The sequence below is a fragment of the Lactuca virosa genome, chromosome 2, assembly GCF_052849685.1.
Source record: "Lactuca virosa cultivar CGN04683 chromosome 2, Lactuca_virosa_CGN04683_v6, whole genome shotgun sequence".
Lineage (NCBI taxonomy): Eukaryota > Viridiplantae > Streptophyta > Magnoliopsida > Asterales > Asteraceae > Lactuca > Lactuca virosa.
This window is the reverse complement of record NC_136427.1, coordinates 263,041,055-263,067,444: the sequence shown is the minus strand read 5'-3', so window position 1 is coordinate 263,067,444 and position 26,390 is coordinate 263,041,055. Positions and strand designations below refer to the sequence as shown.

The 26,390-nt window shown below is 36.6% G+C and overlaps 2 protein-coding genes across 3 annotated transcripts; one reads left to right on the top strand and one right to left on the bottom strand.

The window, feature by feature from the left end:
* The first annotated feature begins 1,835 nt into the window (after positions 1–1,835).
* SWC2 (DNA binding protein SWC2) lies at positions 1,836–6,142 on the top strand. Of its 2 annotated transcripts, XM_079080361.1 has the most exons (12): positions 1,836–3,637; positions 3,751–3,868; positions 4,034–4,103; positions 4,186–4,257; positions 4,342–4,385; positions 4,457–4,709; positions 4,787–4,862; positions 4,956–5,075; positions 5,164–5,232; positions 5,331–5,373; positions 5,459–5,524; positions 5,605–6,142. In XM_079080361.1, exons 2-12 carry the CDS (start codon positions 3,804–3,806, stop codon positions 5,798–5,800), a joined length of 1,074 nt encoding a protein of 357 aa, XP_078936487.1. In that variant the 5' UTR covers positions 1,836–3,637; positions 3,751–3,803; the 3' UTR covers positions 5,801–6,142. The 2 variants fall into 2 exon arrangements, with proteins under 2 accessions (XP_078936487.1, XP_078936486.1); XM_079080360.1 differs by having other exon boundaries at positions 1,836–3,868.
* A 433-nt stretch (positions 6,143–6,575) lies between these two features.
* On the bottom strand, positions 6,576–12,211 carry LOC145160968 (Homeodomain-like transcriptional regulator). Its single transcript, XM_079080359.1, has 16 exons — positions 11,793–12,211; positions 11,180–11,238; positions 10,773–11,075; positions 10,650–10,703; positions 10,357–10,573; positions 10,161–10,261; positions 9,975–10,061; positions 9,723–9,854; positions 9,498–9,638; positions 9,284–9,406; positions 8,784–9,200; positions 8,306–8,692; positions 7,609–8,235; positions 7,437–7,541; positions 7,149–7,356; positions 6,576–7,078 (listed from the first exon to the last, which is right to left on the bottom strand). Exons 1-16 carry the CDS (start codon positions 12,055–12,057, stop codon positions 7,050–7,052), a joined length of 3,255 nt encoding a protein of 1,084 aa, XP_078936485.1. The 5' UTR covers positions 12,058–12,211; the 3' UTR covers positions 6,576–7,049.
* Between the last annotated feature and the right edge of the window lie 14,179 nt (positions 12,212–26,390).

Below are 26,390 nucleotides of genomic sequence, written 5' to 3'. Positions count from 1 at the left end.
TTGGTAAACATGCTACATATAACGTTATGTTATGCATGCCACAATGGACTTACTAAGAAGATTATAATATGTTGTTCTAAGGGGTTATTTGGTAGAATTTGAAAGATTCAATGTTGAACTATTAAGAGTATCGAATGATTCAATGTTGTTTATTAATGTTGATAATCAGAACTATTGATGAGAAAAATTATCATGTTACCCATATAACAAAAGCAAATTTAAATACATATCATACAATCTTTTATAATACAAATTCAAATACATATAATACAATCTCTGACAGTTACAACTTGAAATGCGGTGTTCAAGTGGATGGATATTCAGCAAATAGGGTTTGTTCGGTGCAATGATTGTTTTCTTTAATTGATAATTTGGAAATCAATTCGAAGAATGATATTATCAATGCTATTGTGTGCACTCCGATATGGTACATTTGGAGATTTAAGAATGATTTGTTGTTTGGAACAGACCGATTGAAGAAATGTAATATTTTTTATTCAATTAAAGAGTTCTCTTTTATTTGATATTCTAGCAGAAATAGGAAAATGTTTGTTTAAGTTGGGTTAATTGGTTAGAATTCCATCTAAACCCTTTGTAATTGATTCTTTGCTCCATTTTTTTTGGTAGAGTTTTTTCTTTTTATATATGGATGGTTGTTTCTAAAAAAACATTAATGTAAACTTAATTATAAAACATGATCTATCTCCATGAGTATTTTATACACCGCAATATTGTCTCAATGATTTCATAATAACTACCAAACTTGTAGAAATCCATCACAAATGAATCAAAAAGAAGATAATACTAATTATCTTATATGCTCGATCAACAAGAATTACAAGGAGAATGTTACCTTTTTGCATTCACTTGTACTTAAATTCCTATATAAACATCCACACACTAGTGAACTCGACATGTTTGATGTCATAAATTACAAGGGATGTTATGTCCTAATCATATCATACATATATGTTCGATACATATTGACAAAACCATATTGAAAATTGATGAAATTTTGATTAAACACATAGAAGTATGAGAATAATATGAAATAGAAATACCATGTTGATTGGTGCGTTGGTGGCCAACTACAGTGTCTTGCAACCATCATTTGATTTCTGTTGAAAATCGAGCTTGCCACCATCGTTGATAACGGATTTGTATCTCAAAAACAGAAGGATGTGTCATTATGAAGGGAGGCTTAGACCGGAGGGATGGTGTCGCCGAAGGGATGTTACCTGTCGGTAAGGGATTAATGAGATTAACCTATTTAGTTTTTTTCCTCTTAAAAATTACATTAAATTGAGAAATATTTCTATGTTTATTTACCCACAAGATGCCGTTAGAGGTCTTTGAGTGATTTTATTCCAATAATTTTTTATTTTATTATATCGCTTCAAATTAATTACAAATTTGTAAATCAACTTGATATAAAAATTATTATTTCATAATTAATATAATAGCATAATTATTTATAATAATTTTTTTATCAAAAAATTTAATCACATACGATATGCATTTATTTAATTAATTAAAAACATATATTTAATTAATTAAAAACATACTAAAAGGTTAGTTGATAACTTATGCTTAACCCAAAGACAAAATTGCAAGAATAGTCCCTGTCGTTAGGTCGAAATTGCCACTTTGAGCCAAACAGGTTTTGACTAGCACTCATGGTCCAGCACTCATGGTCCAAAGGTTTTCATTTTTTTGTCACTTTGGTCCAATTTACTTTAAACTTTTTTATAATGACTATTTTGCCCTTGGTATTTGCTTTTTCAGTTTTTATTTATTTATTTAAATACTTTTATAATTAAAAGAAAATAAAAAATACATCTATCTCTTTCTCCCCTTCTATTCTCCTCCACTAGTCAACCACTAGCAGCACCATCGGTTACCACCGCCACCACCGTCGACTTTTCGGTAAACACCGCCACCACCGGTGAATACCTCTCTTTCCCTCCATCACCTGCCGGAAAAATATGAACAGCCACCACTTTCACATGCCGAAAACCACCGCCACTCTCTCTCTCTCTCTCTCTCTCCCCTCTCTCTCCTGATGAACCCACAGTCTTTCTCCAGATTTTCTAACATACAAGAATACAAAAAAATCTGAAATTTAACATACATGAACACATAGAAACAGAAATGTTGATCGGAGATCGGAGCTACAAACTTTGCTTGGTCCGTTATCACTTCAAACCTTCACAAATGTAGATCGATCTTCTGCCTTGTATCACCGTCTTCGCCTATAAAACCCTAATCGTTCTTCTGCCTCCTATCGCCACCGCCCTTCGTGGTGAAACCCTTGGTAGTTTTTATGCCTCTGATCTATGAAAGGGAATTCAAACGACTAGACGATAAGGGAGGTCCGAAGATCTGTTTGTGGTGAAGGGGTGAAGCAAGAAAGGAGAGAGACGCTCAAACCCGACAACGTCGCTCAAACCTTTACGTTGGCGGCTAGGGTTTTCATATGGATTGTCCTCTATGTCCTCTGCTCCGATGACTACTTCACCTCTGCAAACCCTACATCGACGAACACGAAGAAAAATCCGGCTCAGTTCGTCCCTCTTTCCCAGTTTGTCCTTCACCTTCATCGCCTTCGTCGAGTCGCATATGGAGTGTATGTGTTTGCTTTGAGATCTGAAGAAGAAACGATGTGATGCAAACCCTAGCAACGTCGAAACCCCCTCGTTCCAGCCGCCACCATCGCCTCTTTAAACCCTAACTTTGTATTTCCCCTTCTCCAGCGATGGTGCCTTCTCATCAGATCTTGAAGAAGAAAACCCTAGTTTCGAATCAGAAGGGTGGCGGTGCTAGGGTTTCGTAAAAGTAACGTTCAAAACAGATTGATGATGGTGGTGTGGGAATCAGATCAGGTTCAAAGGTTGCATAGTCGTGGTGGCGGCCAAGAGTTAACAGAAGAAAGGAAGAAGGCGTCAGAGGTTGGTGAGGGCGGCGGTGATGGCGGATAGTGGTGGCAGTTAGGGTGTTATTGTGTGTGTGTTTCCCTAAGAGAGAGAGAAAGAGAGGTGACGGGTGAGGAGATGAGAGGTTCCACCACAGAGAGAGAGAGAGAGAAAGAAAGCATTTTTATTTTCTTTTTTTATTTATTTTGTAAAAAAATTGAAAAAACAAAATACAAAGGGAAAAATCGTCATTTAAAACCATAATGGACCAAACTCGCAACAAAATAAAACTTTTTGGACCATTGGTGCTAGTCCAAACCTGTTTGGCCCAAAATGGCATTTTTCGACATACCACAAGGACCATTCTTGCAATTTTGTCTAACCCAAAAGAAAACAAGTAGAAAGTTGGGTCGTCATATTACATTTCAACAATATCTTAGGGACTGTGTTTGTAATCACTCTAAAGTATAGAATCCAAAGGGGGCTATTTTCCCCCCTGTATCTATCAGGCTATCGCCACTGCCGATATATAAAATTTCTCCGGCGTTCTTCTTCTTCACAACCACCTCCGTCAATCTCACTATCTTTCGTTCCCTGCCCACCTCGATCAAACGCCTGATTTGAGTTTTTTGGCGGATAAACGAGTCAAATTTTACTAGGGTTCACTCTAAGGGTTCAGATTTCGCGCACAGAAGACGATTTGGCATTCAAGTTAAACGAATTTGGTAACTTGGATACTATAGTCTAGAGATATTGGTGTGGCCCAGGTTATATTTGTAACGTGTTTGTACAAAATTTCTGTTGTCTTATGGTAGTGCGTATTTTGAGACTGTATCAGGGTGTTAGAAAGTGATCTTTATTCTACAACATAAGGGTTTATTGATTGAATTCATGGAGTCTGATAAAGAGGATGTCGTTTTTCTCGATCGAGCTTCTCGGGCAACGAGAGGAAGACGGTAAGCGTCGAATTTCTGCAACTTTGATATGGATACGATTATGTACATCGATTGTGCTCTTGAAGTATTCGTTAAAACGCATTTGGTTTGAGTACTACAAAACACTGGATTATGCTCTTTTGTACAATTTAACTCGTTGATTGTGGATTTTGACTGTTATTGTAGGATGACCAAATTGGTTGATGAGGAGATTGAAGAAGATGATGAGTTCTGGAACCAAGAAGCTTTGAAAGATGTAATAAACTAAGTGTGATTTGAGTTGTACCACTTACATGATCTGTTCTTCATTGTCTCACACCATGGTGCTTTATTTTTAGGAAGAAGATGATACAAACTACGTAGAAGAAAAGGAGGTTGCAGATGTTTTTGACAGTGACTTTGATGAAGATGTATGTGTAATATGGTTCGCCATGATTTGAATTTCTATTTGAATATGGGTTGATTTTATGACCAATTACTTGCTTTGACTACAGGAACCAGAGCCAGAGGAAGAAGCAGAAAACGAGCCAGATGAAAGGTTAAATTTCTCTAGTGAATATTATAAACTGGAATAAGAAAAAAAAATCTTGAATGTAAGTTTTTATACAGGAAGAGGCCAAAGAAGAGATTGGCATTTCCAGGAAAGCAATTGCCAAAAAAGAAGAAGAAGAAGGTTGTTTCAGAACCTGATAGTTCTAATGAGGAAGAAACAAATGTTGACCAGTTAACGCCCCAAGAAGAGCATGAAGTTCCTGATGATACAGAAGTTGAGAAAACAACCAGAAAGTCAACAAGAACTTCAGTTATTGTTAGGCAAGCTGAAAGAGATGCAATACGTGCAGCACTTCAAGCAACAATGAAGGTTGATCATTTTTCTTCTTGTTCTTTGGTTTACCAGGATGAATATTGTATTTATGTAGTTATGTTACAAATTCTTAGCCAATAAAAAGGAAAAAGGAAGGTGAGGAAAAGAGAATGACCCAAGAAGAGATGCTTCTGGAAGCTGCTCAAACAGGTTTTTTAACACATAAATTTATTGAAATAACTCGGAATAATAAGTAACAATAGTAAAGATTTGTGAGTTTTATGAGTATGTAAAATTTTGCAGAAATTATGAACTTGAGGAACTTAGAACGGGTGTTGGCAAGGGAGGAAGAAGTAAAAAAAAGAGCAATTGTTCATAAAGCTCACTACACCGGCCCTCAGATACGATATCTTTCTAAAGATGGCAAGTTATCTGGATAAAAAAAAAGAGAGCAATTGTCCAATTTTAAAAAAAAAAAAATAATATGATAATATTCCTGATTCCTTTTCAGGTTATACATACCTTGAATTTACTAATGGGGTGTCATTTCAATCACAGATTCCTACATCAGCCCCACCATGTGAGTAGTTGTGTGCATATGAAATTAACATTAAACCGACCTCTTTTATTTTTTTTAATGATGCTAATTTTGATATATGTTTTATATATTTTTTCAAGATCCAGAGAAAGCTGTTTGTGTAGTTACAGGATTACCTGCAAAGTAAGCTTTTTCTTTTTTGTTCTTTTTCAAAAGGTCGATCAAGATTGACGAGTCAATGATTTTGTGTTTCATTTGTTTATGACAGATATCGTGATCCTAAGACAGGTTTGCCTTATGCGACAAAAGAGGCTTTTAAGATTATTCGTGAAAAGTAAGGGTTTTTTTTTAATGAAGTTGTTACAAACTCAATAAAATGCTGTGTTTGTTGAAAAAACTAAAAACCTTGTGTAGGTATATGAATGATGGGAGTGGGATTAAAGAGAAGAATAGCATGGGAGTGGTTTATGAATTGGCTTGTGGGGAAGGAGGAGGTTTCAGAAACAAGAAGAGGAGAACAGTGAATCCAAACAGCAAAGAGAAGTCTTATATGAGATCATTGGCTCGTTTTCGCCAGATTCCAGCTTTCGAATACCAAGACTCTGAATGACACTGCAAACATGGAGAGCTTTTTGCATTTTTTGAAGATGGCTTGGCTTCTAATGTATTTGAGTTGAGTTTCAGAAATGGCTGGAAAAAGAAAGGCGGATCATGATTCATGATTATCAATTTTAGAGGGAAGTTTTAGTATATGCATTCTTGTATTGGTAGTGATTGATTCAGTCTTTTGGTTTCTACCAAAAGGCCTCTCATCTCTTCTCTTATGTGCGTGCACACATGGTGACAAGTACAAGAATAAATTACAGTTTTTGTTCTTGTGTGCTATCGTTTTTTCCTTGTATAAATTTGCATCTCTTATATTTCAATCTGTTGCTGCTTTTACTAATTTTAATCTATTGCTGTTAGTTTTGTAAAAGACTGAAATAGGTTTTGTAGCGTTTGGGAATGCTATGGTGGTCTTCAAGAAACCCTAAGTTAGTATGATCTTGGGGTTGATTTGGATAAGAATGATGGATTGTTACTTTTTAAGCTTGGGTTTTCTTTAATTTGTTCTTTGTACTTTTAAAGGTGGTTGAAGATTAGAAAATGAAGCAAGATTGTCTTTTAGGCTATGGGGTATCTTCACTTGTGAAATACAAGCCATTTCACAACGTTGAAATATAAACAAAAGTAGAAAACTGTACTTGTACATATTTTGTCTTCAGTAAAACACCAATTCAGTTCAATAAAGGTGGTCAAAGGTTTGAAAGTAAATAATTTATTTACATAAATTATTAGATTTTTGGCTGAAGGGCACCAATCTAACAGCACAAAACACATGTTGATTTTGATGTCTAATAAAACAATTTATTTATATATAAAAAATGTAAACAAAAACACCAAAAAGAGATGCTTACTGGGCCAGTTGCAAATTTTGTTAATAGAACAAAAAGTAGGTGTTCTCAAGAAACTACAGCATACATCTCTATAAGGAATGAAGAAATGTAAAATGTAAATACATTTTCTCCGGCAAAAAGTCAAAGAAAGACTTCAGGAGCACCAGTAGCAGTAGTAGTATTATTATACGGTACCTAAAGCTGTAAAAGTTGTTCAAGATTTAACCACCTTCCCTGTACAATCATATTCTTTCTATCATCTCCACTAACTCCCTCCCAGGTAATCACCAAAAATGGAACCCAACTCATGCATCTACCAGTCCTTACACCATTATAATTATCGTATATGTTGTTCAAATATAATGGTGATTTTTGCATTTGGTATACATACAGTCTTACTCATCACATAGAATAATAGAATATCTACTTCACTAGAGTGTCTATGTCTTTACCTGAAAATGTACAAATCATAATTATTATTATCATCATTACTGGTTGGTGGTTAGTAAGACTAAGACATACCTTTTGATCTATTTCTTGTTGTCTTTTCAGCTTCAACATTTTCTAAATGAGGAGCAATTAACAAATCCAATTTCACCAGCCACAATGCAACCGCAGATGATGTTTGTGGCATACATCCAAAACTTGTAATCACATCATCCAAATCATAATCCCCCTCACTTCCATACAACCACCCCTTATTGATCGCACCAACAAAATCACCAAGAACCTACATAAGATTATATATAAAAATTAAATTTTATATATAATATATGTAATATAAGTCCACTGAGTTTTTTTTAAAAGTACCTGTAGCAACTCCACCAGAGTTGAAGTACGTCTTAACCGCTTCACCCATAGATTATGAGCACATTTTGTCCAAGCACCCACCATCGCACCCTCAGGCATACATGACTACATTTACATATACAAATTATAAAAATGAAAAAATCAATCAAACAAATATAGTTCTATGACTCACCTCAAGTGTGTATGCTGCAGCCTTGAGTGACTGTAACTGTGATGACAACACTTTATGTTTCGGAAACATATCGGGTGCTGACTCATCCCGACACGTGGCAGCATGAATCGCGTATCTTTCTTCCAAATCAAAATCAACCTCAAACGTCGTATGACAAATCCTACAATGTTTCTCATCTCTCCAAAACAAATCATGACACCTTTCACACCTTGCAAGTGAATCAAGAAACGATTTTTTCCCATGTTTCACAGCATTAAGAACAGAATGAAACGAATCCCATAACCAGACATCAAACTGTTGAAGGCGACACCATTTCTGTTTAGCTTGTTCCCTGTTTCCAACAGTGCTGGTGGAAACAAGATTATTATTATTATTATTATTATTATTATTATTATTATCTATATTTAGGACACCCAGTAGGTTGTCCACGTCAGACACAGCAGATGAGCTGTCGTCTCGGGAAATACTCCTTTCAGATTCAGACGAAAGGGCAGGCTGCCCGTGCCCGACTCTTGCATCACTTGACATGGCTTCATAAAGAAGAGCTGCCCGTTTCTCCAAAGATGAAAGAAGATGACCCTCTCTCCTTCCCCTTTGATCCAAACATGATAACAAGTTGGCTAATGCCTGTGACAAGTGTACAATTTTTATATTTATTTTTCTTCGATTAAGAAAATAAAAAAATAAAAAAAGGTACCTCTTCTGTTTCGATAACCTCCCAATGACCATCTTCAGATGATTCAAAGTAAATCCTTTTGTGGCCTGGATCACATGTGGTACACGGGCCCACGAAAAGCCAGTATCGATTATACCTACGATCGGATCCCAAAAATATTGATTGCATAGGATGTAAATCATTTATAACTTCTATTTCTGTTGCATTTTGGATTAATGAGTTAATTGCTGATGAATCAACAGGTTGCATATCTTGCATTTCATCTTTCTCACTATGAATCAGCTGGTTGAACTCGTTCTCAAGTTGCTTTGATGTTGATCTCTTTATTTTTGCTCCAGATCCAATATGATGAACATTGGGAGGAACACACTGAACACCCGATAATGATGATGATGATGATACAGGTTCCTGAAAGATCATATGTATAATGAGCTGATTTATGAATTATGATGCACTAAATTTGAAAATACTATGAAAAGAATTATATTAGTCAACTTACCTCTATTCTTATACTGGAACCCGCTTTTAATAGATCAATCAGAGCCAAAAGAGCATTCAATTTCTCTTCAATATTTAAATCTGAATATTCACCTTCCATCAGTCCAGATAACCACATTTCTCCTGGATGACTCTCGTCGATTTCAGAGGTTACAGTTAAAATGTTGTCTTTGCTTTTAAGGTTCTTTTGTCCATTTTCACTTGACATTAATGCCCCTGAATCATTGGGATTATCATCCACACTACCACAGTCTTCAAGGTCAGATTGGTCATCTTCAGTATCCTTAACAATGGAGTTGCTACGAACACGATAAGCAGAAGAAGAGATTTTCTCAAATAAGGTGATGTCACTTGACAACATTGAGCTTATCAATTGCTCAATGTCTTCAGTCGTGGTTGCAAGCTTCAATCCAATGATCTTCATGATTAAAAATGAAGTTATTAGATTAAATATTCAGTGAAACTGACAAGAAAAGATGTGGTAAGTTACTAATTACTTACTGATGGAAATGTAGCCAATTCGGAAATTTTCATCCCATTATTTCCTTTTGATGATAATATTGTGAATAATTCGCCCTTCAGAGTACCTGGGCTTAAGCCATAACTAGCCATCAGAGCAGCTTCCTGTGAATCAAATCAAATAGTTTTTGTATGTGAGAGATGATGTGTCATGTTTTTAACAAAAGCCAGCTAATATTCTGAATTTTTTTATTACCTTATTATGAGGTTCCTTGGATGACATGTCACGTTTTGAACCAAAGCCAGCTGAGACCAACACCTGGCGTAGTATCTCTATCCATGTCAGCGAATTTAAGGATCTTTTCCATAGTTTCAGAACAGATTCTTGACGTTCAACCTGCCAACAGACATGTTATAATAAGAATCATTAATGCAATAGGTTCTTTTTGGAAATTACTATATCGCCCTCTATGACACTTACTGACTGAAGCAATCCACGATACTTCCAGTTTTTGATGATATGAGATAGATATCCACTTTCTAGTTCCTTTTCAACACCAGTGAGAAGCAGTTTCAGAAGGGCTACATTAAGTTTCCCAAGTAACAAGGAATCCTGAAAAAATAAGCACAAAGAACAAAATATAAATCCTTACTATAAAAAAGTTCATTGAGTTGATATATCATATAGTGAGTAGAAACCTTATCATAACTTTCCAACACAATAAGCACTAACCTTGTCTATAAATGCTTGCGCCAGCTCATCAAGCGTGAAGGACTGGATACCGATTATTACAGCATAAGTGCTTATAAAGTGAAATATCTGCTAACAAGAGTCAGGTTAGTAAGAATAAACTTAACCCTATTTTTCATTGAAATTGGATATACAATCTAATATTTGTTTAAGGACCTGAAATGTTACCTTGAAAAGTTTTTTGACAAGTAGTGGAGAAGAATCCCATGGTTGGATATGTAATGGTTGCTTCATTCGGATAGAGTTTGGAGGGAACTTTGCCAGTAAATCTACACCAAATTAAGAGCAATAAATTCACTTTGAAAGGTTTAATCAAGAAAAAGAAATGAAATGAGTACTAAGAAAGCAGCTAAATGAACCAGACCTTTGCAAAGGGAACAACCATGCAACCTATTGGCTGCACAATGAGCACAACATGTTAATGGATTTGATGTTGCTTGTAGTTCTCTTAGTTCCAGCTCCTCATCATCTTCTAGCATAGCATATTGACTTAGGTCTTCTTCGTTTCTCCCTTCATTCAGAGCAATTTCACATATTTCTCTCCCTTGTTGCTTTTCCTTACTAACTTGTTCGCATCTCACCTTCAGTTTTTAAAACAAGTCAATGATAACTGGCAAGCAATATAGCAGATACTTCCATCAATGTATATTAAATTACCTTTCTACTTCTAGTTGAAGACTTCTTCTCTGGTAACTTGTTCACTAACCTCCTCTGCAAATGAATCACTGTCAGTTGTCATGCTAGAAGAAACAAGAACAATATCTAGAAAAGAAGACAAACCGTGACAGGTTGTTGTTTTCTTGACTTCTTTTTCAATTGAATAGGTGGTTTTTGTGATGTAAAAGGTGGAAACTGAGAACAAGCTCCATGGTCATTGTCAACACATGTTGGAAGGTTTCCAGAACCAGGATTTATTAACCTCTGAATTGTCATCAAGCCTTTTCCAACACCATGTTTCTTCACTGGATTAGTATCCTGGTTTGTAAGTCGCCATACTGTCATCAAACCTTTTCCCATACCATGTTTAACTGGGGCACTATCAAGAGGGGTAGTTTGGTCCTCAACATTGGTAGGCTTCAAAGTCTATGATAATTAAAAAAAATGACATCTTTAGATCAAAACTACAATAAAACAGATGATTTGACAGCATGATACCAACTGAACAAAAAGAGATATACTCTATGTACCTTTTGCCTTTTAAATGCTCTTTGTTTTTCTTGGCAAGCACGATGTGACATCCCTGAATCTGGTAAGAACAAATAAAAGATTTCACAATTAACTAGGATTTCCATTATAAAGATGCTTCAAGCTACTACCTACATCCACCCTCAGTATCAGCAAACCAAAACACAAAAACAAACAATAAACAGGAGAAAACACTTAAGATAAGAAGCCTATAGAAGAGCATCAAGGGGGAGGCGGGAAATGGAAGGTGAAATTCATGATTATACCATAACCTCAGTTCAGAAAATGTTGCATAACGGTTGTATCACTCAATAAAGCAAGACTGATCAACATACTACGAAGTCAAAAGGCTAACTTTATCTGTATAGCGGAAAGATTGATAACAATTTTAGGAAGCCACAATATCAAATTTGTCAAGTGCAAATGAATTGAAACACACGATACAAGTTGCTGAAACTGATTGCTAACGGTATCTCTGAAATAATTAAAGCCTTTAGATATTTCCGCTTAAATTGAATCCGCGAAACATCAAATCAATCACTGAAATTAACATTCCTCCACCTATAATTACTACAACTATACTAAATAACAGATTGAAAAAATGATTGTAATCACCTTTGACATTACAGAATCGAAAAGCATGAGAAGGAAGATTATCAAACTCCACACCGAGGGGAGGCCCATCTTTCCTGAACACTTTCCTCAAAATATAATCAGGAGGTAACAAATCGTCCACCAAGCGTAAACCAGATTTCGAATTCAGCTGTTGCGGCTGCTTTCTCTTCTTACGAACATTCGAATTGGCGGCAACCTTAATATTCTTTTCATTACATTTCTTCCGAGGAATTTGCTGCTTACCACGAGATTGCTTGTTCGACATCTCACAAAATTAGAAATAAGAACAGAAAGAAGAAGGCTAATTCGTTAATGGCTTCTTGATTTTCATGGTGATTATACAGTCACTCTCCCTGTGCGAGTGTTCAGAGAAGAGAATTGCAAACGGACGAAGCGTTTGGGAGGTTTACAGGAGTAGGGTTTTGGGTTTTGTGGTGATATTTTTTCGACTCATTTTTACTTTTTTTTTTTTTTTGGATTAAAAATCAGGTTATTTTCCAAGGGATATTTTGGGTAATGCGTAGTTGAAAAATATTTATTTTTTCTACTTAATCTCAAAATTTTAAGAAAAAAATAATAAAAAGATAAATTCAAACAATAATTTTGCAAAAGCCCCAAATAAAATACCCATCATTTTTTGTAGAAATCCCTGTAAAATTAACAAAGTCTCTACGAAAACATTAAATGATGCCATTTTGTAGGTTTTTTATATTTTCACAGGATTCGATGAAAATGAGAAAATTCAAAATTTTCTGTATATAAACCTTAATTTTCATATTTTAAATTTAATTCAAAAATCAAAGTTAAAATTCTCTGAATCCATTCTAAACACTTAAATGAGAAACTTAATCACAAACACAAATATAGATTTAAAGTTCTTATTTAAATGTATTATTTGATTCCAAGTTTATACATTGTGAATCCATTCTAAAAAACTTAAATGAGAAAAATAATCACAAACACAAATTTAGGTTCAAAGTTCATATTTGAATGTATTCCAAGTTCATATATTGTGTTTAATATGAATAAAATAAAAATAAAAACCAAATAAAACAAATGATTGAAAGAGCACTTAACATATCATATTTCCGGAAGAAAAGTAGAAAGACAATATATTTTGGCATAATGATATACTGATTGTTGAGAAAATACCATATGTTTGTAGGAAAATATAGTGTTTTTATTTAATAAAACATGAAAACATATCATATTTGTGTAGGAAAGTATGTGTTTACTCGTAAAGACATGAGAAAACACCATATTTTTTATTTTTAGGAAGACCGAGTCAACACCATGTTTTTGTAGGAAAATATGGTATTTTTTTTAGGAATGCATGAGATAACATCATATAATTAATTAAGAATATGGTGTTTAAGAATGCCTATTTGGTAGTAATTTTGGCCTATGTTGTAGGAAAGGTTGTGAAAATTATGGTTATTGGAGTCTTTTTGTTAATTTTTAGCTAAATCGGGTACAATTTATTAGATTTGTCTAAAATTGTATTTCTCTTTAAGAAATTTCGAGTATATAAACGTTTAGTTAACACTCGAGCTTAAATAAATTTTATATTCTTAAATTAACAGTATTGTTGGTTTACAAAATCAAATAAATTATAATTTTAGATTCTATTAAACTTTGTGTTTGAAAAATTGGTTACTCTTACGCTAAAGGAAAAAAAATTATATGCCATTTCATAATTTTTTATTATAGAGACATAAATGTTCTTCTACATCCTATTTATTTTAGACGTGATCCATCAAATCAAAACATATCATCAATGCTGTAAAAACTAGTTCTTTAGTTGAACCGGTTGAGTAACTGTTCGAGAACACCATTGAACCTAGTTTCTAGAATTGTTCATGTCTTTTTATTTTCTTGTATACATATATCCATCAATCCAAATACATCAAAAATAAACATAAAGTATAATATTAAAACGAAATATCGGTTTAGATGAATAAAAAAGTATCTAAAATCTTCATAACATTTACCATTTTTAGTAACAAAACCACACCACTTAAGCTATAGAGAAAACTTATAAAAAAAATTCAATTAGAGATCAAGTCACATGTTATCTACAAAAATCTTCATGACATAGGAATTATTTGTCTTTTGATGCTCTACAAAGTTAGCTAACATGAGCATTAGAAATCAAGTCAGATGTTATTTGATTATCTCATATTCAAAGGGTTCTCATTTTTGCATTCTAAAATTGCAAAGAATGGAAATGCAATTAGTTATCAAACAAAAAATATACATAGTGATAAGAGAAGTTTAAATACATGTGAAAAAAACACTAAAATTTGTTATGCAAAATGCCTCATTTCCATGTGTTTTTATTCAATTTAACCAGTTCAACCGGGTTCTTGTAAAAACTAATCGGTTTCAACCAGTTTAGAAATAGGCATAAAACGGGTGCTAGTTGAACCGCGATCTTCATTAATTCTCGATTTGAACCGATTTTTAAAACATTACATATTATCATAAGTTATCATACATTCCACTCATCCACCTACCGTCACTTACCTCATACGCCTACCCTCACACCTATAATCATACACCCACCCTATCCCCACATCCATCCTTATTCCACCCTACACCAACATCCATACCCCCACACCACCTTAACACCTACACTCACACATAAACCCGCCTCACCTACCCCACACCTAAACCCAACCCACCCTATCACATGCCTACCCCTCCCCCACCTTTTACACAAAGTGATTTTGGTGCAAACTGAGCTCTATATGCTCATTAAGATTCTAAGTGAAGTTTATATGTAACACTCGAGTTTGGTAAGTTTCGCATTTAACCATATTTATCGAAAACACTGCAATTTGGTCCTGTAGCCAGTACGCGTGGCGTACTAGTGGTACGCTTGGCGTACTAGCTCGATGTCTTGATCGCGAGACTTAAGCACGTACGCGGGGCGTACGTGGAGTGCGCATGACGTACGTAAGTCTGAGCCAAACCCTAATTTTTAGGGTTTGCACCCTATTTAAACCTTATAATAGCCTCATTTGGACATGTTTATCCAGCCTCCGTCCTCCTTGTCCTAGAGAACGAAACCTTAAGTGTGTTAGTGAGTTTGTGAGCTTAATAAGAGATTTTTGGTGTATTAAGGTGAAGAATAAGAGGAGAAGCCCTTGGAGAAGTGGATTGAGCTTGTAGATCCAGGATCACTTCCATATTTGCAAGCTTTTGAGGTAAAAAGCTTACACCTTTGTGATTTTCTATGCTAGGTCTAGTTTTTGGAACATTTGTGCATCTTCTGGGTCCTTTGTCTTAAAGGAGAGCTTTTGATCTACTCCATAGGCTATGGATGTTAGAACTTAGCTCCTTTCAGTCCCCAAGTTCATAAAAATGTCACTTTATGGTGCATTTGGACCCATGCATGTGTTAAGACCTTTATTAAGCTCTTTTTGAGTTCTTGAGCCCCATTAAGCCATGCATGTGTGTAAAGTTGCCAACTTTACATGGTAAATAGACTTATCGAATCAGATCTGAGAGTTTGGATTGAAGTCTCAACGGATTAAGTGCTTAATGGAGTGGGGTGGCCAACTGGAGAGTACGTTGGACGTACCCAGCTGGTACGTTGGGCGTACAAGCCCCAAAAGGTGTACATTAAGCGTACAAGCTGAGTACGCCCCCACACACCCAACAAATGGGCTTTTTGGGCTTGCATTCTCGGTTTGGGCCAAGGGTTGGGTTTTCTTCATTTGGGTCTTGTTGGGCCATTAAGACTTCTGATTTGGACTGTTGGCTAGTGTTTTGGGTTCTCTGGATTTTAGGCCCATGATGGGATTGGGCCCAATTTGGAAGATTGGCCATATTTGGGTCGTGGGTTGTCAAGTAGAAATTAGGCCTTCATAGTAGTTGAATTGGGCCTTAGCCTTGGGCCAAGTTAGATAAAGGGTAAAATGGTCTTTTACCCTGGTGATGGGCCCAATTGATTAGACTGATGGTTATGGATTGGGATCCAATTATTAATTGATGTTATTAGTATTGATAGCGTAGGATTTGTCGGACCAGCAGACAGAGATTTATCAGAGTGTTTCAGCAGCTTGAGGTGAGTTTCCTCACTGTGTTTAGCGGGTCGAAGGCACCAATGTTGGCTCATGGCTTATTATGTTAGGATGCTAGATGTCTGCGTGACTCTTGCATGTGTTATGTGATGGTATGCTTACCGGGCAAGGCCCGATGTCGGGCGGGGCTCGATGACTGTATTGTATGTTATTGTACTTGTGATTATCACATGTGTTTGTATGATTATATGTTTATATGTTTATATGTGTATCGGGTGGGGCTCGATGCCAGGCGGGGCCTGATGGCTGACAAATATGTATACCGAGTTGGGCCCGATGTCGGGCGGGACCCGATGCTGGGCGAGGCCCGATGAAGGGCGGGGGGGAGCAGTATGTGATTATTATGTATGGTATGTGGTATTTTGGGGAACTCATTAAGCTTTGTGCTTACGGTTTTCAGTTTATGTTTCAGGTACTTCTGGTTCGAAAGGGAAGAGCCCAGGATGATTGTAGAGCACACATAACCTTATTCCGCATTATGTGATTTACTCTGATATTTTATGATATATTGATACACTTGGATCCACCCCGGTTTTATGATGATGTTTTGGATTACCGTTTTATTAATTTAAAAATTGAAAATTTTTGGTCTTATTTTTGGGACGTTACATTATAAGATGTTTTTGTGTTTGAAGTTTAATCCAAGGACATGAACCATTTGGGATCCTTTCTTGTATCATTTAGAAGTTAGTAAAACTTATTTTGCTCTTCAAAGTGTTTGGAAAGTTGGGTGATGATTGGAATAGTCTGGGTGTAAAAAAGGAGACAAAATGTTAATTTAAATGGAAAATGTTGCATGTTGTCATCCTATGTGTAACATCCCAAAATTTAAGACCAAAAATGTCGTTTTAGTTAAGTTATTATATAAAACCAACAGTGTAAAAACATTCATATTAATATCTCATGTCAAAACCAAAGTGTCAGTAATCAAAACATATTATCATAAAACTGTATCAGAGTGTAATCCCAAAGATCTCGTGTGCAGAAAACATAGTGTGATGCGGTGCGATCAAGCCGGCTCCTTTCCTTTGAAAACGAGTACCTGAAACCAAAACTGTAAACCGTAAGCACGAAGCTTAGTGAGTTCCCCCATTATACCACATACCATACTACTAACATACTGTCAGGCATATCTGGGTGCCCGACCTACCCCTTCGGTATCTTTCAACCGGTAACCACCTAGCATATCTCGGTGCCGGCCTCCCCTTCGGTCTCTTTCAACGGGTAACCGCCTAGCATATCTGGGTGTTGGCCTCCCCTTCGGTCTCTTTCAACCGGTAACTGGGAGCTACCCTCCCATTCGGTATCTTTCAACTGGTAACCGGGGACTATTTCACCCCTACCACTACCACGTAATAACATAGCATAACATACATGAATATATTGTCGAGCATATCTAGGTGCCCGACCTACCCCTTCGGTATCTTTCAACCGGTATCCGGGGACTATTTCACCCCTACTACTACCACATAATAACATATCATGATCATATTGCTAGGCATGCATGGGTACTATCTACCCCTTCGGTATCTTTTAACTGGTAACTAGGGGCTATATCACCCCTACCACTACTAACACATATGTCATAACATCCTAGCACATAAAGCATATCAGATAACAACGCACCAGATAATTATCACAAAGACAATCATCTAACAAACAATTCCTACTAGTGGGCCGGCATTGTGGATGTAGACCCACTCCTACTGGAAGGTAACTCACCTCACACTGCTGAAGTCCCGAAGACACAACCCCGGCTGCTGGATGACAGAATCCCGATCTGTCAATAACAAAACATCACCCAATTAATAATTGGGTCCCAACACATAACCATAAGTACATTCTTTGGATAATTACTACATTACCCCAAGCTTGGCTTATTCAGGCCCAAGGCCCAATCCATAGGCCCAAAGTCAATTAGGAATCAAAGCCCCACACACGACCCAATTTTCCAAATTGGGCCTAGGCCTATACATGGTCTTATTCTAAGGCCCAACATCTTATAATCATGAAGGCCCAAACTATGGCCCATCTATGGTCCAATTTTCCAAATTAGGCCCAAACCTCTTACATGGGCCTTACCATAGGCCCATTAAATTTTTTTAGCCTATTTGCTTGTTCCTAGATGGCTTATTATTATCCCAATCATCAAAGCCCAATAGAAAGGCCCAACTTAAGGCCCAAGTGAAATTAGGGTTTCACATAAAATGATGATTAGGGTTAAGTTTCCTACTTAACCCATTAAAGACTTATTTCACTAAGGACTTAATCCATTAAGTCCAATATTGCTTAGATTAATTTTTGCCAATGATTATTATCTAATATTTCAAGTTATCAAATAATTCTCGTGTGTCCCGATTAATTCCCCAAACTAGGGTTTCATCGCATTAGGGTTTTCCAACCCTAAGTAGGGTTTCCAACCCATATTAGTCCAATAGGCCCAATAGCTAGGTCCTTAAGCCCATTAGGGTTTTCCTTAGGTCAATTAGGGTCCATTAGACCCATTAGGGTTTTCACTAAGCTCATTAGGCTTCATTGGGCCCATTAGAGCTTACTAGGCCCATTAGGATTTCAAGCACCCCAAACGAATCAAACTCAACAAGGCAAGCACACCGCCACCCTACACGGTGGCCGGTGGTGGCAGCCACCACCCTAAAGTGGTAGTTTTGTCACACCCCCGAACCAGACGGCGGAAAGGTCCGAGGGCTCGTGTGATTTAAATTGAAATATCATGACAATGAATATACATGAAACATAACATAAACATCACCATGCATTAATACATTACAACCGTCATTGTTCACATCAAGTACATTGTTTACATTACATAATCCAAAACATAAATTGTTTATCGATTGACATCACACAAAAGACGTTCAGAAACACGCTTGATAATTCTTCATTCTAACGGTTACCTGAGAACACAAGTTATTTTGAAAACGGTCAACATATATAATGTTGGTGAGTTCATAAGCAGGTTTGATGTGAAAATGTTTTGTATCGTTTGTAAAACCCAGAAAATCCGATATTTTATGAAACAAAAATTGTTTACGAAAAAGATGTGACGATCCATAAGTATACGTGTGTATGATTTCAAAACATGTAAAATTGATATGCCTTTCACACTCGTTTCTTGTATTATAGTTGTTGTAAGTAAAAGTGAATAATGTTGTTCTCCCGGAAAACCCGATGTTTTCCGATATAAATAGTATGATAGTCTTGTATTATTGTATCGTCACAGCGTATGAATATGATTTCCCATGATTACTTAGGTGTTAATGGATCTCTATGTGAGTCGTTATAACCATGCATAATAATGACTAATTAGCCTGTCTTGGCATTTTATCGAATGCCAGTCTTAAATTAAGATTTTGTCACCCTAGACTGGCCGAGTCTAACTGTAGCGAACAGCTCAGGTGTGGGGGAGTCACCCCCGTATAGATCTATACACAAACTATCGCTCTCTCTCCAGGAGACTCTGATTATAACTACAGACTACGACCGACACTTATTGGTGTCACCCGTTATTCCTCACTAAATCCAAATGAAATTGAATAACATTGTTTTACAACCCGATTTATGTTTACTTGAATATAAGGTAAGCCCAACAGACAATAAAGAGGACAACGGAGGCCCACTAACTTTGTATGTTATTACAGGCTGTCGAGTATGCTACGGACACGTTATAGCCCATTAAGCATATTATGAATGTTTAGGGTCTTATTAGCATTGCAAATGGACCACTAAGGTCCAATAGCATGTTAAAGCTGATAAAGACCCATTGGGTATGTAATTGGGTCACCGGAAGCCCAATAAAACATGTGTGAATATATTTGGCCCAATAGTCATGACATTGGGCCACAAAGACCCAATAGCACGAACAGAAGACTTTTGAGCCCAATCATTTAATCATTTATAATTTATCGATTTTAAGTTCGTAGTGTGTGTATTTGTTGTAAGCTAAACGTTTGTTCGAAGAGTTAAAATACTTTGACGTTTGATTTATAACAAAGCTTTGGTTATACATATATATTTTTTTTAAAACCATGCGTTATAATCTTGATATTTTTAACCCAATAATTAATATTTGTCTATTCGTCCCAAAAACGTTTAGTTTGACCATTGCAGCCCCTTTATCTATAAAAATGGCATTTTTAGTCACTTTTATGACAATTGACATTTTTGGTCCTTAAACCATTTTTCTTGACATTTTTGACCCAAACTTTATTTAAATAATAATTTCAGCCCAAAATTATTGTATTTGTCATTTCCAGCCTTTATTTGTAAAAAGTTTACATTTTTGGCTCAAATTCCGTAAGTTTTACAATTTTGACCCCAAAATTAAAAACTTTGCATTTTTAGTCCAATTTTTGCATCAAAGTCATTTTCAGCCCCTAAAACAGTTTATTCACGTTTTAGACTCATATTTTGATAAGTTTACGACTTCAGCCCCCAAAAGTCTTCATTTTTCGCAACTTTGGGCCCAAAAACCCGTGAGGCCCAAATGTAAGCCCAATAAACTATAACTTATGTTTTTGACCCCTAGAAAAGTGTTATTTTCATAAAAGTCAGATTTTTATGTAAATATACTATTTTATCCTTGAAAAACCGAAAATATCATATTTTACCCAAATCTTTGTTATTTTTGCAAAAATGACACTTTTAAGGATTTTTGTCTTTGTTTTTACTTCTTAAGCCTAAGACTCTTAGATCTTTGAAGTATGTTGTTTATTATGTTATTTGTTTATGTATCCTTCACACTTTAGCCATAGATTTCAAGATATAGCAAATAATATCATATTTTCACAACACAAACCAAAGAAATCACATATAACAAGCATACACACATAGATCAACACATAGCACTTGTATTCTCCCCCAAAAACAAGTAAAAACCAAAAACAAGGGGGTATGAACTCACCTTTCTTAGTTGTTCTCGGTTTTGAAGTAGAAATGGAAGAAGATGGTGTTATTTTTGGCTTGAACAAACTTCTTGGAGTGGTTTTTCGGACTTAGGATGTTTCTAAGAGTATGATTACACACACTTGATTAGAAGGAGTTTCTTGACATAAAATGGAGTTATAACACTTGAACATGCAAGAACTTACCAAGGAGTGGTGACTTTTTGGTGGTAAACCTTCTTGAAATTGCTTTAAATCTCGAAAATCTTAGAAGCAAGTAGGGATGTCCTTGAGAGATTTGGAGGTGTTTGAAAGTAAATGTGTGTGTATGTTGTGATCTTCGGCCGAGGATAAGAAGAAGAGAGGAGAGAAGCTTGAAATGATGGTGCATGGAAACATGAGAGTTCATGGGTGCATGTTGTGTATTAGGCATGTAGGACTAATGGTTATTAGTGAGGTGACACCTCACTAATTACTCTTATCACAATTCTTTTTTTTGTTGGGCCGAGTTGGGCTTAATAAAAGAATCATGGATCAATTCGGCCCACCTCTAGCCTTGGTTCGAAATCATGAGGTTCCTAGAAAAGGTTTTCGGCCCATTGGGCTCCTTTGGATGGTTCACGGCCCATTTAGCATAATGGAATAGGTTTGTGGCCCATTAGGGCTAATTAGATTAGTCATGGCCCAATAAGGCTTATTGGAGTAGTTTATTCCATTTTAGGCCCAATATGGCCCAAAATGTTAAATCTCATGAAGGTGGGTTGAATTAGAGCCCAATTAAGAGTTCTAAGCCCAAAATAGTCAAATTGGAAGCTTATCGGCCCATTAGGCCCAATAAGAAAATCCTAGTCCATATTGGACTTAAACCAGGATTTTTAGAGTTTCCAACCTTTTGTTGACCATTTGAAGTGTTTGTATAGGATGTTTGATGGAATTTTGTTGTCATTGAATAAACCTCATGTCTGCTTTCAAGTTTTAGTTACAAATGTTATCCTTGTTAATGTTTACAAAAGCATTATAATTTCCTGGTTGTGACAGGTTTTCAGTTTCTTTCCATTATCCAAATTGTAATTTACACTTTACAATGCTAAATCTCAAAACACACACACAACCACCTTATGGTGGCCGGTGGTGGTAGAAGGTGGCAGCCACCACCTCACGGTGGTGGCGATGGCTATCCTTGATTATTCCGGTTAGACATAACACACACGCACACTTCAGATTGCATAGCACATGCCAGCCAGCCACCTGGTAGTTCAAGACGGCGACAACGACTGTTTTGGGATGGCAGCGGCGGCGGAGGATGGCAGCAGACGGCAGGTGGCGGAATGGCGACATAAAACGGCGGTGATGACTCGGTACAATCAAAAGGAACGAAAGACTGGAGGAAATAACTCATAGTTTAGCCTTACCGAAGCCTTCCAGTCGTTCACGGCCTCAACTTTATCGTTCACGGCCTCAGCTGGGTTAACATGAAGGTGGCGGCTGAATAGTATTCCTTATGGTTAGGGTTTCTTACGCTTTTAAACACCCGACACCTTCCAACCTATTTCCATAATGACACAAATGGCCCCTCCCTTCAGAATTATTTCCGGAACTAACCCCCTAATTTACCCTTTCAGCCCATCCATGTAAATCCTTTACAATTTAAGTCCGGATTTTACTAAAACAGCCCCTCCTCTACAAATTCTTTTCAAATGAAGTCCCAATAATTTACCAAGTAACCCCTGCCCTCATAATTCTTTACGGAACCCATCCGAAACTTACACTTTTAACCCCCGACTTCTAAAATTGTGACAATTAGCTCTTCGAGACCATCCTTTTATATATAATTATTTATTTTAGGGTTATTATTCATTCATTAATTTGTTTATTTATTTAATAAATAAACAGGGTGTTACACTATGACTCCTCTAGTACGCCTGATAAGATGCTTATACATTTTACATTTCCCCTAAGCTCTTAAGCTAGCATCTTAGATGAGATTTTGGGTATTTTCCTTCCAAATCTTGGGGACTGGCTCTAAATAAACAATATATGGTTTCTATAGGATAAAAGGTGATGTAATAATGTTTTAGACATATTATAACACTCCTTTTCCCATTGTTATGTGGTGGATTAAAAAGTCTTCGAGCATATAAATAAAGTGGATCAACAACACAAGCGATTAACTTGAGTAGGTTTAGCTTTGGAATACTTGTCCCCACAATATAAGTAATTTACTTATGTTTTTTCCCTTTTGTGTAATATTATGAGTATGTATATTTCTAAGATACTATATGTACGATATATGCTTCCTTTTCTTGATGTTTTAGTTTATTATTCGGGGACGTCCTTAATTGAAATAAGGAGGGTGTTTGTGATAGCTTTTCTAGGTTACTTTTAATTAAATAATTACGCAATGGAATAAAACCCTAAACTGTTATGGGCACATGCAACCTAGAACTTCTATGGCTTAATACACAATATAGCAACGTACTAATGAAAACTTGATATGACATAATTGTAAACATACAAAAGAAAGAATGTGTAACGACCCAGTTTTCAAAAGAAAATTTTCATTTATAATTAACCAAAATATTTTCCACAAACCATGAAATCCCAAATACAATTGTTTTCAAATTCGTATCAATAACAATTTTATTACAAATCATCAAAGTGTCCCATAAAACGCCTGAGAGAGAGTGCACGCCGCACCATCAAGCCTTGCCCTTGCCCTTGGGCTCAGATGTACCTGAAACACATCCACAAACTGTAAGCTAATGCTTAGTGAGTTCCCCAGATCATACCCCACACACATTCCACATAACACATACATATTAGTTATAAAGCTATATATACCACATAAGCCATGCATGCAACATATAGGGATGTCGTGGGGTCGTCCCCAGGGTCTTACTCCAAGATGTCATGGGCTCCCCACATGGTCTTACACCTAAGTGTCACGGGCTCTCCCATGGTCTTTAATAGGAAAGACATGGGCTCTCCACATGGTCTTACATCCGAGTGCCATGGGCTCTCCCATGGTCTTTTAGTAGGAAAGCCATGGGCTCTCCACATGGTCTTACACCCAGGTGCCATAGGCTCTCCCATGGTCTTCCGTACAAGCATACCACATATACTACTAACACACTTCCTAGCTCATACCAACTAACATGCCACACAATACAACTTCAACTACAATACCACATATCATAAAATGGGTCGGCCTTGGTGCGTTAGACCCATTGGTATTGTGAGGAGACTCACCTCTCGCGAATGCTGAACTGGCAAGATAAAATCCAATAAGTCCCAACGCACAACTCCAACTCAACTTCCTATAAGCATCATGAGATTAACTTATCACAATCTCGAAATACCATAAATACCTTCAAAGTCAACTCTGGTCAACCCTGGTCAACAGTCAAGGTCAACAGTCCATGTTGACCCCAACTCGTCGAGTGCATCTAGCGACTCGCCGAGTTCCTACAGAGTCCAGGAAAATCCGGACAAACCCTAGCCAACTCGCCGAGTTGTTTCATCAACTCGACGAGTTCACTTGATATCCTGTAGGCGGGGGAACCCGACCAACTCGTCGAGTTGCCAAGGCAACTCGTCGAGTCCCCCTATCTGCTTGCTTATTCCGATGATATGTCGAATGCAGGGACTCCAAGGCTTAGATCTGAAACCCTAAGGTGTCTAGAAGGATAAAGGTTCCAACTTTACCCTCTAGAACTACTCCGAATGCTCTGAGGCCCTTATCAAAGGTTGAAAAGCTCAAAAGCTTAGCCATGTGGTCCAAGACTCTAGGGATCTGGAATCCCTCCTTTACAGAAAAGTTTCTAGTCCTCAAAACGTTCCAAAGATGGAGGCTTTATGGACATGCATGTCCAATGCATGTCTTGAAGTCAAACTGGCCAAAAAGGGGAAATATACTCTAAAAATCCTTACATGGCATCCTTGCTTGACCAAAAGCTAAATCTAGCACACCTTGGGACCATTTTGCCTTGAAGATTCATAAAGTTGCAAACTTTATGAACCCCATGCATGCAATCAACAAGAATGATAGGAAATGAAGAGTAAACTCAAGATCTAGCCATATTCTAAGATAAAAATCGAGTCTTGAAGACTTACAACGGTCCACAAGATGGTTAAGCTCAAGAGTAAGGGATTGGTTTGCTGGATCTTCTCCTTCTTCTCACTATCTTCTTCTTATCAAGCTCCACAAGTCACTCTAGCTCACAATATGAGAGAGAATGGGGATTAGGGTTTAGCACAAACGTTCTTAGGGTTTGGAGGCTGAGAGTATATCTTTGCATTCTATTAGCTTTTCAAGTCTTCCAAAATCCTCCAAGATCCCTTGTAAAATCATCCACCACCCTAATAGGGTTCTAGAGTTGTTTCTTTGCTCAATTATGAATAATTACAATTAAACTGTGATATCTCCATTTTCACGGTCAGTATAGACCTTTTTATTTATGTTTATTCAACTGTGATATCTCCATTTGCAAAATTTGTTCCATAAAAAGTATTTTCGAAGAAATGTTTTTCATTGATTATTAGAAACTTGTGATGTCATAACTGATACAAGAAGCATAAGCATAAACATAATCATTATTGGTCGTACAACATCTATGACCTATATTTCCCCAAATCTCTCATCAGATCTAAACATCATATAACTTCCTACCGCTACCTGTGATATAGAGAACTGAGTGGGTCAAGTTGGGAAACCTGGTGAGCACATAGGGTTTTCAACCCATAATAATATAATTAATTTGTTTAATTATCTATTCACATCATCGAATAACCCAATTACCCATCCCCGTTTTCTTTTATCTTCATCCATAAGTACCTATCCTCAGGATCATCATAATCATTGTTGTGCCACGTCGCTCAGTTTCGTGAAAGAGTCGGATCTCCGACCACGCCACATGGTGAGCGCATGCAGTTTCTCGCAAATCTTCGGATGACCATAACTTTCGCATACAAGCTCCATTTTCGACATCTTTATATCCCCAGAATCCTCTCGATGAGCTCTACAAGTTTCAATAGGGTCTCAACCACTAATTTTCACTCTAACTAAAATTCATATTTAGACCAGTTTAGACAGTTAAATTCCGTGCGAAATTCATAACTTCTCCATACGAACTCCATTCTCGACTGTCTTTATATCGACGGGTTCATATTCATGAGATCTTCAACTCTCGTCTAGATTGTTTCGGCTAACAAACAACCGATTTGAATTTCGATTTTTGTGTCCGCATTGTTGCGTTGAGACTTCGAAAAATCGTATCTTCCTCATACGAACTCATATTTGGACGTTCTCTATATGCACGCTCTTGGTTTTACAATTATTATGACTTTCATTTAGATTACTTAGGCTAATAAGCAACCTATCTAAATTTTAATTTTTACGACGCGCATAGTCGTGTCGGTTCAATCACAAAACTTAGAAGAAGCATAACTTCTTCATAAGAAGTCGGATTTTATAGATCTTTATATATATGCAATCATTGTCACATATACTATAACATTGGTTAAGGTTATTTATCCTAAATAACGTTCTATCAAACTGTCGTTTTTATCGCTTATTATATCTTATACGGGCGTTACAATTATCTCCCCCT